At 35.6% G+C, this 14,566-nt stretch overlaps 5 protein-coding genes across 5 annotated transcripts; 3 read left to right on the top strand and 2 right to left on the bottom strand.

Moving 5' to 3' along the window:
* Positions 1-1,572: 1,572 nt before the first annotated feature.
* On the top strand, positions 1,573-2,062 carry C9374_013499 (uncharacterized protein; the record flags this gene model as incomplete). The annotated part of the gene is made up of 2 exons (XM_044689383.1): positions 1,573-1,639; positions 1,704-2,062. The coding sequence occupies 2 exons, from the start codon at positions 1,573-1,575 to the stop codon at positions 2,060-2,062; spliced, it is 426 nt and encodes a 141-aa protein (XP_044553908.1).
* A 334-nt stretch (positions 2,063-2,396) lies between these two features.
* On the top strand, positions 2,397-3,319 carry C9374_013498 (uncharacterized protein; the record flags this gene model as incomplete). Its single annotated transcript, XM_044689382.1, has 2 exons — positions 2,397-2,831; positions 2,888-3,319. The coding sequence occupies 2 exons, from the start codon at positions 2,397-2,399 to the stop codon at positions 3,317-3,319; spliced, it is 867 nt and encodes a 288-aa protein (XP_044553907.1).
* Positions 3,320-4,167: 848 nt separating this feature from the next.
* Positions 4,168-7,868, bottom strand: C9374_013497 (uncharacterized protein; the record flags this gene model as incomplete). Its single annotated transcript, XM_044689379.1, has 2 exons — positions 4,168-5,857; positions 5,908-7,868. The coding sequence occupies 2 exons, from the start codon at positions 7,866-7,868 to the stop codon at positions 4,168-4,170; spliced, it is 3,651 nt and encodes a 1,216-aa protein (XP_044553906.1).
* Positions 7,869-8,672: 804 nt separating this feature from the next.
* On the top strand, positions 8,673-9,653 carry C9374_013496 (uncharacterized protein; the record flags this gene model as incomplete). The annotated part of the gene is made up of 1 exon (XM_044689378.1): positions 8,673-9,653. The coding sequence occupies one exon, from the start codon at positions 8,673-8,675 to the stop codon at positions 9,651-9,653; it is 981 nt and encodes a 326-aa protein (XP_044553905.1).
* A 112-nt stretch (positions 9,654-9,765) lies between these two features.
* Positions 9,766-14,553, bottom strand: C9374_013495 (uncharacterized protein; the record flags this gene model as incomplete). Its single annotated transcript, XM_044689377.1, has 1 exon — positions 9,766-14,553. The coding sequence occupies one exon, from the start codon at positions 14,551-14,553 to the stop codon at positions 9,766-9,768; it is 4,788 nt and encodes a 1,595-aa protein (XP_044553904.1).
* Between the last annotated feature and the right edge of the window lie 13 nt (positions 14,554-14,566).

The raw sequence follows: 14,566 nt of genomic DNA, 5'->3' as shown, positions 1-14,566 counted from the left end.
CGAATTAATAATCGTTGAGAAATTGAAAAAAGAAAATGATAGTTACAGAATCCATGACCCTGAAGCAAAGGAGGACATTAAAGATTGGATTAGAGTCTTGTTGTTGCTTTCCGACTTTTCGGAGGAGACGGAATCTCTCGAATATGCAATTGTTATATGCAGTTGGTACATTGCCTGGAGATGAGATCAAACTCCAAAAATTTTCAATCCAGCTTAAAAGACTGCGCAAATTACTACGAAGAAGCCTCGAATTACTGTATGAAAGCTTCTTTGTTTGATCAACAATTCGAATCTCGGTGGTGTTTAATTCAAGAACGGAAAATGGAAACATGTTCTTTGGAAGAAATGAAAGTGACAATACGGAAAGGGGTCGTTTTTGGTGTTAGACCTTCTCATAGAATGATCAAGCATTTACATAAAGCATTACAAGAACGAAACAGGCCATACCTGTCAGAGATGGAGAAAATGCAAGTAAGAGAAGAATTACGACAGTGCCAATTACTCGTTCCACAAACGACGATCCCGTAAGAACCTTTTTATTTGGTGGAGGAGTTTATTCTGGAAGGTGTAAAAATTCTTTGAAATTCGAAAGCACGTTTCTTGTATTTCCCTTTTGAACAGACTTCTCTCAGAATTCAGGACTCTTGAAGATATCCAATGGGATTTTACTGAAGAAAGGAACTTGGAAGAAACAAAACAGCTACAGTATCACGTTGGTTTGGCTTTTCATTTCTCCAAAAAAGTATTTGAATTCTATCACACGTTTCATGATGAAAAGCAATCGGTAGCCAAGGATTTTCCTCAACCAGCGTTAGAAAATGACCTAATATTGTACGTTGATGCAGTTATGATACTTATTGACTATTATTTAAAATCAAGTGATAACTTGATGGCCGTGTCATTATTGTTACACTTTGTGACAATTACAACCTTCTTTCTCAATCACCTTAACTTTGAAAGCATTTCACAAACGGCAACTTGGTATCACTACTACATACGTTCTATGGAAAGGTGTGCACAACTGTATCCAAATCACAAACGGATGAGTGATTGGTATCAAAAAACAAATCAATTGAGGAAAATTAAGAAAAAATATGATGAGCTGATAGAATTAGCTGAATTGTCAGATGAGAGTGTTGGAGCTGAATAGGCAGAGCGACAAGTATAACACTATCAGTACATGTTAACTGGCATAGGTTTGATATCATTCGGTTAGTTGCTGACAACAGAAAAGTTTTCAATATTTCAAAAAAATAGATTGAACTTTATTTAGTCCCAGTGGGACAGGTATCAGATTATTGGTTTTTAGTGTTTATCGTGTCCTTATAGTAAATAGTGAGGAGGATTTGGATTTCTGTCCAGTTTTTGTAAACTAATGGGTGCTGGATCTTATTTGTGGTTTGTGTATCATTAGTCATATGTCCGTCATGGTGGATATAGAATGCTCTGTCTCTGGGGTTAAAATTTGATATTTGTCTATCATGGAGGACGCATTTTGTTTTTGTAAGCTCATAGAAATATTTCAAAAAAATGTCAAAACAACCATGCCATTGACAATATTCCTCTCTCGGAATGGGATCCTCTGTTGTTCTTCAATTCTTGACCAATCAAAAAATTACAGACAAACAAGTTCATGAAAGTATGTTCTTGTATTTACATCAAAAATTTGCCAAATTAATTATTTCATGCGATGAATAAAATAGTATTGAAAACGCATCTAATCAATGGGGCATTACTCGGTCCAATGACTCTCGACGACTTAAAACGTTTGGGTGTACCAGTGGGTTTTACTAATTCTATTGTCAAAAAAGTTTCTGCTCTGAAAGAATTTCAAGCCAAATGTCTCGACACCAATTTTCATGAAATGGATGACCTGGCTATTGATATAATGAATGAATCAATGAAAAGCGAAGATTCAGTAGTTTTTCCATGCCCTTCATGGGATGAGAATCAATTCAGTGTCAAACAAAAGCAGGCTTTTGAATTTTGTATGCACAAGTTGGATTTCATTTCAAAAGCATCTATACACAACAACTCAAAATCCAAGTCAACCATTCCCTAACAGATTCATGTATGAATATTTGAATCCACGTATAGAGAGCTACAAGACGGAAACAAGGCAAGGAATAGACCACGAGTCCAAGATGAAAGTAACACTTGTTATCACTGAATTGAGCAAAGCTACACAACATAGATTCGTTAGAAAATTTGGATTGACCAATGGAATGGTAAGTGGAAGTGGTTTAATATACGAGATCAAATCTCTTGCTACCGTTAGACAGCGATCTTCTGCTAAGGCTGTGTTTGGTGCTACTATTAGTGAAATTAAGGGAACTGAGAGGCAATCAAAAACTTAAAGCTCTTTGCAGCTTTGTGCTGAATGGAATGGAACAAAAATGTATGACAAAACGAAATGTAATTGTCAACATTTCACTGAAGCTGCCATTGAAGCATTGAATACGATAATTGAATTTGAACACAACATTGATGCCAAAACTAAAAAGTATTTGGGGAAAATGAAACAACGTGGAGCTGGTGAGCGCGTTTACAAAGTTGACAAGGAATTGAAGAAAGTGTTATTGGATTCAAATGTCATAACCACAGACAATGACACACTTCAATTAATTCAACACATGAGAAAGAAAATTGAAATCAATTCCAAATTTTATTTCAAAACTCACAAGGAATTGGATGAATTTGTGAAATTTGGCATAACTGTTCATCCTATTTTCACATCTTCACAAGATTATGCTTTTTTGAAAGGATTTGATAGGGCTTTTTGGTTGAAATATCAAAGAAAAGTAGAAACGACATGGCATATCGCGAAACATGTAAACCATTAATGGAATCGGAAAGCATTTGTTTATGCCCATTCAACCCAACTCAGGACCATATGGACAATGTTAACATGACTGTTGTGAGACAAGATTTTGTTTTGGAAGCTCAATGTGGTTGGCAACATCCAAGGTTGAATGATACTTTATCCAAAGTTTCTCAAAGAAACAAGTCCTCCAGCTCCAACAGCGTATCAAGAGCAAGCCACCAATCTATTAAGGAGAATTTTGTAACTACGTACGATACATTTCTATGTCCTGTATTAGTGGGAGATGTACGTAATGCAACAAAGTTGGATCTAAATGAAAAGTCTTGTCAACCATATTCGACATCCACCACTGCTGATACATGTTGTTATATTCTCACTTTGGAAGACTCTGGAACTATCATGTACAAACCAATCATTCAAATTTTGAAACTTCTTCAAACCACTGAGGTCAATGAGAAGAATTGTTCGTTTGGTGAATTCAATATGATGTCTTGAAATACTTTCTAAAGAGAAGTCTAATTGTGTGATTTTGAATGTTCAATCAAACTATGAAATTGCATATAATGAGGAAAAATTATTAATCACTTGTCATGTTCCAAGAAAACAAGTTCAAGATAGCATAGCGTTAGATGTTGTTTCCTCCATTAAAGACAATGACCGATATGAATATGAAACGTATTTAGATGAAAGTATCCAAACCAATATTCATTTATAGCTCGAGGAGGATTTGGTCATGTCTATAAAGTTTATGACAATTCGATTGGAAAGGACATTGCTGTGAACTTTATGAAATATGGAGAAAATGAGTACTTTAATGAAACATTGAGATTGAATCAATGATCCCATCCACATATTCTTTCGATATATGAAGGAATTATCATCAACAATCCTCCTTCGTTTATGGGAATTAAAATGGAATTGATGAAAGGAAATTTATGGACAGAATTTATTGAAAAGAAAGTGATGACTCTTGATGTTCACGCAATGCTTGCCATGTCTTCCATTCGAGCGACAAATATAATTTTGGATTTTTGACAAGTCAATTACAGAACTATCATTCTATTGATTTGTATTCGAAAGAGTTTGTGAAATTGGTCTCTATGATGCTCTGTGAAAAGCCCTCGGAGAGAATTACTTTTGAGCAAGTCCTTTCAAGCGTGTAATGCAAAATATTTATCTTTCAATTTTTCAAAATCGAGTACCTTGTTTTGGGTTGAATCGGATCGCCGCGATCAGGAGCCAATTGAAAAATGAGAGAGGTTGGATTTGATGCCACTACGTGGGCTCTGCCTGTAGATTTGTTCAGTCCCTCAGGTATAATGGCAAACTGTTGTTTCTCCTTATTATTTCTTTTCCAAATTATTCTTCTTATTGTTGCTGTTCACTCGTTCGGCCACTGTGGTTAAAAAGCTCCTTAAATATGTCTCCCATTCTTTATCGAAGAGTAAGTCATAATTGCTCATGTCAATAAAGGAGCACAAATAGTTTTGCTGGTATTTCTTTACAATCTTGTTTGAGAATGTTTCAGTTGTATGAAATCCAATACACACTTGCATCATTTTTGATGATTTAAATACTTGTAAAATATCATTTCTTTTGCCACTGTACCATTTTGCACTTGAACTAACTTTCATGCCTTTACCATTCGCATCATCTATTATCTTTTTTGATTTATCCATCACAACGAAACGATATTGTTTTTGATCCTTAATCTTGGTTTCTTCAACATGATTACAATTTAAATTGTAGAGGGTGTCAGATTTCAATTTTCCATAATTATCGAGATAAAATAGTTCAGGAATAGTGGAGCTAAAATATGAATGTGGGTCAAATTTAGCTCCAGATTGAACTTTACACTGGAAACCTATTGGAATAATCATGTCTGTAGAATCGTTAACTCTGTTAATACCAAACAAATCGTTATGGTGTTCATTAGATGGAGTTATAAAAACTCCATCTAATAAATCCCACTTCTTCTTGGAAAAGTGTGTCCAGAACAATTCTTCTCCATTCATATCCTTCTTATTCTCTGGTGCTATAACTTGTTTGGAAATACAGTACTCTACATATCCATTTGCATCTAAACAATGTTTACACTTGAATATGTGGCCTTTTAAAATTGGATTGTTGGTGATTAGTGGTTTGAAACAACCAATTTTTGACAACCGTGTACCATCTAACTCTGCGAGTCTAAGCATAACAATGGATTCCAAATCGATGTTGTGGTCTGAAGATTGCAAGAGCAATTTGATCCTTTCTTGAATAATCTGTTTCATCAATTTTGATTTATCTTCAATCTTAAGTATCTTCTTTAGAATTTCTAGTCCAATTTCATATCCAATAAAATCCTTTGCAGAAAATACAAAATTAGGTCTGGTTTGATTATTTTCAGAACTTTCTGGTCCACAAAATCCAGAATATAATAAAGCGTCAGCAACACCATCTATGTGAACCTTAAACTCAGAACCTAAAAATGGAAAATGATAATGAGTAACATATTTAACAATGGCTTGTTGAATTCCTTCTTGAATTGCTTGTTGTGTGTCCAATCGAGGAGCCTGTGTTGAGTTATAGGTATCAAGATAAGGCTCTACACGCTTTTTTGCTCCCAATACAAACTCATCTACGGACAATTTAATAGCATCTATCAAGCTGTTGTGTGTAGAAAAATTTTCTAATGCCAATGTGATTAATCTTCTTCTAAAGTACTTGTAGCCCCGTTCATGTAAATAGAATAAAATCTCTTGCCTCTCGTTGTTTGGTATTTTGATATGTTTTTCTAAAAATGAAATGATATCATCTCTTGCAACCAAACCAAAGTCATATATTCTCCCTACATCAATCTTTGCTTCAGTTTTACCAAGAGCTGATTGTATAATACTTCCTACATCAACATAAAAATTAGTTCCAGAAAATATGGACAGATGAAAATTTTCTATGACACCAATGGATTGTGCAAACTTGGTTAACAGTCCTCTCTTCTCGCCACTCAAACTTATTAACTCTGAAAGGTTATTAGAGCCAGAATTGTTGCTAATGAAATCATGTTATGAATCACGTAAGAAAAATTAATCAATACAAACCCTTCATAAACGTTTGCTTCGTCAATAACAACTATAAAATATTCAATTTTCTTAACTATTCCAAATAGAGCAGAATTGTCATTAAGTGAATGAATTATCTTGTTCACCAAAATTGCAACAAATGACTTCAATATTTCGGGATCAGAATAAACAAATTTCAATGCGTAGGTTAGAGCTTCACGGCTTGCGCTGGTTTTGCCATTGGATTGCATATATGCAAGATAGGGAAGTATTCCGCCTTTAACAATATTTTCATTCCTATCTCTCTGAGCAAAGTATTTAAATACATTTGGATTTTGTTTTGCTTCATCAATTAGCTTTGAAATATAAATCAATCTACATATGAATACCATTAGCACTACTTGTTCTACTGAGCCAAAAAGTTCAAAAATATCTTGTCCCTTTAAGTAGCCAAATGCTTGACGCATCAACGAATCAGTGGTCAATCCACTAGATACCTCTGATGATGAAGTACATGTTAAAACCATTCCAGGATTACGACATAACAAACGCACGCAAGCTGATGTCTTGCCAGCACCAGATGGTCCCATAAACATTAATGTGCTGCGTTTGGTTTTAGGAGCTAGTCTTTTCAATACCTCATCATCTTGTGCCATAGTGTACTGGAATTGTGTAAAATATGGTAGCTCATGTTTGGCAAGTGAGCTAGTCATTAAAGGCAATTTAGCTGACCTATATTGTTCACCAAAGTTGGGATAGCCAAATTTAGTTTTCACAGAAGGAATATCAGTCTTTGCGCGCAATGTTTGCTCAAAATCATCAAAATTTTCAGCTTTCAATACCATTTTTGGGTACATGGTCGCCAATTCTCCCCGTGTTTTAGAATAAAAACGTTCGAAATTTGTTTCCATATTATGGCGTGCTTGTTCTATTTCTTTAAGAAGGTTCTGTGATTTTTGGCGAGGCAAAACAATTCTATCATTAGCCCAAGAAACAATAATTTGACAAGTGTCGGAGAGTTGAGGAACGTTATTCTTGTTATAAGTACTTTTAAGTTGATCAAGAGCAAAATATTCATCCTTCTTCATGATATTCTCAACAATGTTGTGGAGAGATGAGCCTTTAAAACCAGCATCACACAAAGGCTTCACATCATCAAACGACAAACCAGCACCACCCAAAGATTTACGAGAAGTCAGCACTGATGTAACTTGTTGCGCATTCCAACTCTCGTAATCAGTCAAATCGAGAGAGTTTTGTTGGGAGGATGAATGTCCTTGTTCTATTGCTTTCAGAAGGTTCTGTGATTTTTGGCGAGGCAAAACAATTCTATCATTAGCCCAAGAAACAACAGTTTGACAAGTGTTGGAGAGTTGAAAAGTCATTCGAAAACCACTGTCTTTTAAAGTGTTCTTGAATTGATCAAGAGCATAATGTTTGTCCTTGTCTTGGATATTCTCAACAATGTTGTGGAGAGATGAGCCATCAAAACCAGCCTCATACAAAGGCTTCAGCTTTTCAACCGACAAACCATCACCACCCAAAGATTTACGAGAAATCAGCACTGATGTAACTTGTTGCGCATTCCAACTCTCGTAATCAGTCAAATCGAAAGAGTTTTCGGGAGGAGTTGTTGAAGATGGCAGTGTTGTATAGTATTTGTTTGATGTATGATCACGGCTAACAATTGATGTTTCTTCTACTTCATCCATCATCATGGCTCTTGTGCGCGTTGGTAAATCATCTGATGCAGAATCAGTTATGTGCGAGCTTGAAGAAGATGAAACATTGGTTGCTTTGGCGTGAAATTTTTTCTTCTTCGTTTTTGGTTCGGTTGTGATGATTGTACCTTTTTGTTGCTCGGAATGTTGTTCCAAAGTATTCTTCTTTCTTTTACGTTCTTTTTCCTTTGAGCTCGTAGGTACTCTCGAAAGCTTGGTTTCTTTTTCTTTCTTTGTCTTTCGTTCGGCTGCAGGTGCAGAGGCTTGATGCTTCGGCATTTTATTATCTAAATTTTTATTTTAGGTTGTTCTCACGTTATGAAGATATTTATAGAATTACAAATAACTTTTTCTTAATATTCACCTGAATTAAAAAATTGCAATTTTTTTGTCACAAAGAACAAACGTTGATGAAATCCTGTATCATTCGCGTTCATCGTTATTTAGATCCAAATCAATCACAGTCTTCAACCATTCACTGTTCGCAATATATTTAACACCTTCATTGTCAATTCTATAGCTACACAAATTCAAATAAGTCATATTCTTCAAATATTGACTCTTAGTAATATATTTGACACTTTCGTTGTCAATTCTAATGAAAGACAGTTTCAAAGAAGTCAACTTGTTCAACCAAATATATTTGACACCTTCATTATCAATTCCGTTGTAACTGAGATCCAAACAAGTCAAATTTTTCTAGCATTCGCTTGTACCAATATATTGGATTCCTTCACTGCTAATTTCATTGCCAGATAGATTTAAATTAGTCAAATTCTTCAAACAATCATTCATAGCAATATATTTAGCGCCTTCATTGCCAATTCTATTCCAATACAAGTTTAAACAGGTCAAATTCTTTAAACATTCGCTTGTAGATTTTTTTTCGAAAACGAACGAAAAACGAGTTTTGCAAACGAGTTTCAACGACTTTGAACGAGTTCCAACGAGAATTAAACATTATTTTCATCCCACCTGAAAGGTGTTTCAGCTTATTTTTCAACCCCGACGTTTTTCGAAAGTTGGATGTAGTTGTAAAAATGCGCTTGAGTTGCACATCCGTGATTTCAACAACAAAAAAAAATGGTCTACGCGCTCACTCACACTCCCGAAGCAAACATCCTTCATTTCTTGGCTCGCTATGATAAATTATGGTTCTCTTCCTTTGATAAATTTATTGATAATTTGGATTGGATGAAGGTTAACTTCCATTATTGCTACATGCATAATTTGCCTGAAGATGTGCGACCTCCATTTCCATATCTGGTTTCGGTTTTGTCATTGTTATCTTGCTTTTTGTTGTTCTTTTTATCAAAATTGCTCTCTCCTTTCATCTTTAAAGCCTATAATGCGTTAAAAGAATCCGATAAAGAGAAGTGGGATGTAAAATTCGTGAGTGCTCTCCACGCTGCATTTGTATTCCAAGGAGCAGTCCGTTGTTTGATTGCTGGTGGAGGATTGTTTTTCAATTCAAATGATAGTTTACTCGGATATCAAAATCTTGTGTGCGGATACTACACTGACTTGAGTAGATTCTACATGGCAATCACCTTCGGATATATGTTTTATGATTTTTGGGTGTGCATCAGAGCGTATGGATTTACTCTTGAAGGAATTTTCCCATCACTTGTAATCCATCACTTTAATATCATCATTTCATTCTTGTTGGCTCTCAAGTTTGGAATGGGTCATTATTATACATTGAGTTTCATGACCAACGAAATTTCACAACCATTTTTGCATTTGAGTTGGTTTTTGATTAAGAGTAAGGTGCCACAAATGCACCCCATTTCAATACTCAACGGACTTTGCTTGGTATTGACATTCTTGGGTAGCAGATTTGTGTTCAACCTTTTCGTTTTTGTACACTTTGTTGCGAACACTTTGTCATTTGATCCAACCATTTGTTTGGGTGTGGGAACTTGGACTTGCTTTATTCATGTAGCATGTAATTGGCATTGGTGTTGGCTAATGATTTTGCAAATTCGCGACATGGTGGTCAAAAAGAAGAAGACAGAAACAAACCCTCCAGCTGTATCTCAAGAGGAAAAGAAAAATCAATAATTTATTCAACTAAATCATAACAATTTTGGAATTGTTTTGAATGAACATATTTCCTTTTTGCAATTATTATTGTTGTTGCAATTTATGAACAATATTATGAATACATGTTTGTTTACTCGTTCAAAACTCGATATGCAAGTTTGGGGAACAACACAGTCTCCAAAAACCATGAACCCAACACAACCTCAATGAATAGAACGCTGCACAATGAGAATGACAATGTAATCAAAATTCCACACCACAACGTTCCAACCATACCAAAAATGTCTGAACCTCTAATGACAACAGACTTGAAAACACTTCTTGGACACAACATGACTGCATTGTTCACGCCTTGTGAAGGTCGATCCAGAATGGGTATTACAAATTTAGGTACTAAATTCGTTGGATGTCTCTCGTGTAGCAAGGTCGTTCTTTGATTTTGTGTACTTTGCACTTGTGAAATGTCAGAATAAATCGATGAAATGAAGCATTTGGTGGAGGCGGTTCCAAGCGTGTACAGTCCAAATTTTGTTTGCTCGTTCTTGTACTCCTCAGAACTTGGGTCATACCCTTGCTTATTAAATTGATAAATGACATCACCAGCTTGTGAGCAACAAACCACATGATCACTATAACTTAGAGCAAGCGCAAGAAATACCACTACCGAAACAAGTCCAATCACAAATATGAACATGGCTGGTACAAATATTTGCAATTGTCGAGCACGACGACTTCTTGCCTTAGCTCCAAATAAATTAAACCAAATAGAACATGCAAAACAAAGTGGATCATTATCTCTCAACGTCTCAAAGGTTGTAGTCTTTCTCTTTTGATATTTTTCAAGTAATTTACATGAAAATCCAAACATAAATACGGCAGCAACTACAAACACCAACGCTGTAATTGCAATCAATGCATTTGTAGTGTAAGGTAAAAATGTTAACTCGTTTGAAATTTTTCCATCTCCAACAATGAATGAAATAATTTCATGATGGTAAACTCTTGTTTGATTCCAAATGGAGACATAAAACGAGCTGTTTGGTTGCAGCGCATTGTATCCAAATTGTGTAATATTATGATACGATGAGTAATTATACAGAGATTGAAGACTGATGGAGAGAGAATATTTGGCCATATAATAGTACGAAGGTGATGTCACATCCTTTTCTACCTTCTTATATTTGTAAATTTCTTTCTCTAATGTAGCATCTGGTGGAATATTTTTTGATCCGACTTGAGGTACAACCAGTTTTTGAAAACCTCCAACTATGGAGCAAGAGAATTCATTCAAATCCACAATATCCCAGAATGTTATTTCAATACGAAATAGTGTTAATGCTAAATAGTCATTTGGGTTGACTGGGTTGATGTTGATGGGAAGTAACTCATTCTGAGTTGTTTTTTGTTCAAAATTCTTGTAATATTTCGTCATTATCTCATTAATGTCAAAGGAAAATACGAATGGAGCGTAGGATGTAATGGTTGATACTGGTGTGAGGTTGGTATTGGTTCCGTTCGTTTGTTCCAAAGATAAGGAGCTTGCACTTGTTGTGACATTCTGATATCCATTAAGAGAGATCATAGGATTGTATCCATCATATCTTGTTGTGAGTGCCACTGCTCGAGGAAAGGAGCTATACGACAAAACCGTCACAGTGGAAGTAGTAGCATTGGTCCCATTATTCATGTCGCCAGCACATACAGCGTTTGACGTGTTTTGGAATAGGCTCTGATAGATGGTTCTACTGAAATCCGACACGCCGTACGACGCAAAGTCTCTTCGAGCAAATAGTAAATTTGAACTTGAAAGTTGAAGATATCCGTCTTCTTTAAGCTCTGAAAATTCCCATGTTGAAATGTTGTACCCTCCAAGAGTGACAGTGTTATTAATGGGTGGTGTTAGTAAGATGGGTTGTTTTGTGAAAAATATAAAAGAGCCACCGTTAGAGCTGAGTACATAATTAATGGTTAACATGACATCTGAAACAACCTCAACAGTTGAATTCAATGTAAACGAGTTACGGAAGCTAATATCACAATCATCACTGTATGGAACTTCTCCAATCTTTGAGTAAAACGAGATTGGAAATACAGCGCCTTGAATAACTACAATGGATGTATAAATTACATTAAATGGAACGTTAGAAAGTTGTTTGCCTGGATCGTACTGAGAATTGTTAATATAACCTCCAATACTGATAACATCAAAGTGTGCATCTTGAATTGTTTGTTGAATTTTGTCTACAAATATTGTGGGTTCATCGATCCAGAACGAGGCCTTTACCGTGGCAGTCATAGTGTCTCCGCCAGTATTGTCGTGTGTAAAAATATATCCAAAGTACCATTCATGATCATAAATGGTATCAGATAGTTCAATATGACCATTAATTTGCAATCCACAGGCTACATCTTTGAAATCATAGAGCTGTGTATTCGGAAATAAATCTTTCCTTATATAAACACCAATGTTGGGGTTTTTGAGAGTACGTGTGGGATTTGAAATAGTAAAGGAATATCTGAGCATATTTCCCAATAGCTTGGTATTATTGCTATATCTCAATATCTTCATCTTGGTTGTGTAATGCAATAAAAATGGTTCCCTCTTCTGGTAGACAGTTGTCACAGAGGAGGAAGCAGCTGACAGCAAAATTCTTTCATCATCAGTTAAATAAGCTCTTGTTTTGTAGTAGCATTTGAAGGGACAAGATTTTCCATAAACAGCCAACAAGTAGACTTGTTTTGTGCTTGACACATCCTTGTAAGACCACGATTCTTTGGTATCGGTATTCGGTTTGATTATCGATGGAATCAAGTATGCTGGAGTAGGAGAAGGTAATTTGTGCATTTGCCAATCAAATGGAAATGCAGGATACTTTCCTGTGGTAGTTTGGGAGGCAACTGATATGAAAATACTGAGCGAGTCCGAATACGTTGCCGTTGTCTCAAACAGAATGTTCAAAATGGCGCTGTCGGAATATGAAGTGACATAGTAGAATTTCCAAGACCTTAAAAAAAGGGATGTATCTGTGATTGGATCGCTATTGATTGCTGGATGTACCATATTAATAATTTTAGGACTGACTACAAATTGCACCAACTCGGGGTCTGTGAGAGTGGTATCATTGGAAATAGATGTCATTGCAATTGTGAATGTTGTAGCATCCAGAATGGTGTTATCGTATCTAAAGAATGGAATTGATATGCTGTATTGATACTCAGTAGTAGACAGCACAAATAATTCGTCAGAGTATACTCTCCTCTCAAACAGTAAAGAATCTGTGTCTGAAATCCTGATATTAAAATCAATTTTGTCTGAAAATATAAAGTCAAGCAGCACAATAGGTTTTGAAAAACTGGTCACATCGCTAGGCAATACTTTAAGTACGAATGTGGCAAATCTATTTGAAGAAGAGAAAGAAATCCTATCCTTCAATTTTGTTCCCAATGTCAACAATCTCTTGATATCATTGGAAAATAAATTTACAGCTAGCACACCCTTATTGTCGTTTGGATTGGAATCCAACACTGGAGTAACACTTTTAGAAGGATTCAAAGAATAGGTGATGGTAGTAGTGTTTACACCTTGTTGTTGAGCTTGTATACTTGTGTGCAATACTAGAGAAAAATTGTTACCAAAAGAAGGAACTATGCTCTCAATGATAGTTGTGTTGTTGGTTCCAGTCACATTGACCAAAACAATAGCATCAATGACACAATTCAGTACAAGACTGTTCCATGTGCAGTACCTATCGAGAATGGGACATGCGTAGGTACTGTTGGTATAATTGCATAAATTTGAAGGCGTTGAAGGAATATAGCTGCTTGGAATTACAATGGATAGACCATTGACGGATAAAGTGGCCAAAGAGGAAAATTGGAACGTGATATCCAGAGACCTGGATGCATCTGGTCCACTGTTGCTGACATTAAAAATCAAATCTTGACTCAAAGGAGAAGTAATATTGGAAATGTCAACATCCAAATTATTTCCGTTTGATGAAGTAACTGCATAGCTTGTAATGTTTCCTTCATGCACGTAACAATAGGTTAAATCTATTCTGTTTACACAAATATTTGTATCGTAAGTACGGTCAATCCTAAATTGCGTAGTAGGTGATTGTATTACATTTTTTAAAATGTCATAATTAGTGTATGAAAATGCAAATTGTGAACATCCAAAACATGAGCATCCTCCACTGACTAACGTTGAGCTCACAAAGGGCTGATTATTAAATGATATAGTCAAAATGTTGGATTGATTCATAAGTAGAGTATTGGTGTCACATGTGTCATATTGAAACAATAAATTTCCGCTTATTGCCACAAGCTTATCAGTAGACAGTAAAGGGTTTGAAAATGAAATAGCTCCTCCGTTCCAATCTGTGTTATCTGAGCATGTAAATGATCCGTCACAAATTTGGCACGTAGAAATGATACTGTTTGCATATGCAATCGATGTTGAGTATTGCAAAAATCCGTTTGGGCATTGATACAATTGTAAATTAGATGCAGTTGTTGGGCCCACTGCCATTACCAGAATTGTCAAGATGAACATAGTAGTATAGGATGTACGTTTTGATGAGAATTTTGTAAGATAAATTTGACAAATCATGATTAATCGTGAAATATAATCCATGACCATTCCTATTAAACGATCCATAGTTTGAAATTTTACCAAATCAGATTCATCATGTCCGAATAAAACTAATTCTGAACAAACAGAAGAACGATCAGTATTATTGTTAAGTCTCATGAACAGAATGTTGTTGTAGTGTTGATCTAAAAAATAGCCCTCCGTATTGTTGTTCTCATTTTCCGAGTGGGCCAATGATGTGATCGTACTATTGCTTCCACGATGATCGTGCCCCGAGTAGCACCGGCGTTCCCGATAGGCATCATCGGTGAATGAGTTTCGCATTTTTTGTTAGCAC

The sequence above is a fragment of the Naegleria lovaniensis genome (genome assembly GCF_003324165.1).
Source record: "Naegleria lovaniensis strain ATCC 30569 chromosome Unknown tig006, whole genome shotgun sequence".
NCBI lineage: Eukaryota > Heterolobosea > Eutetramitea > Acrasida > Naegleriidae > Naegleria > Naegleria lovaniensis.
This window is presented reverse-complemented; position numbering and strand designations above follow the sequence as displayed.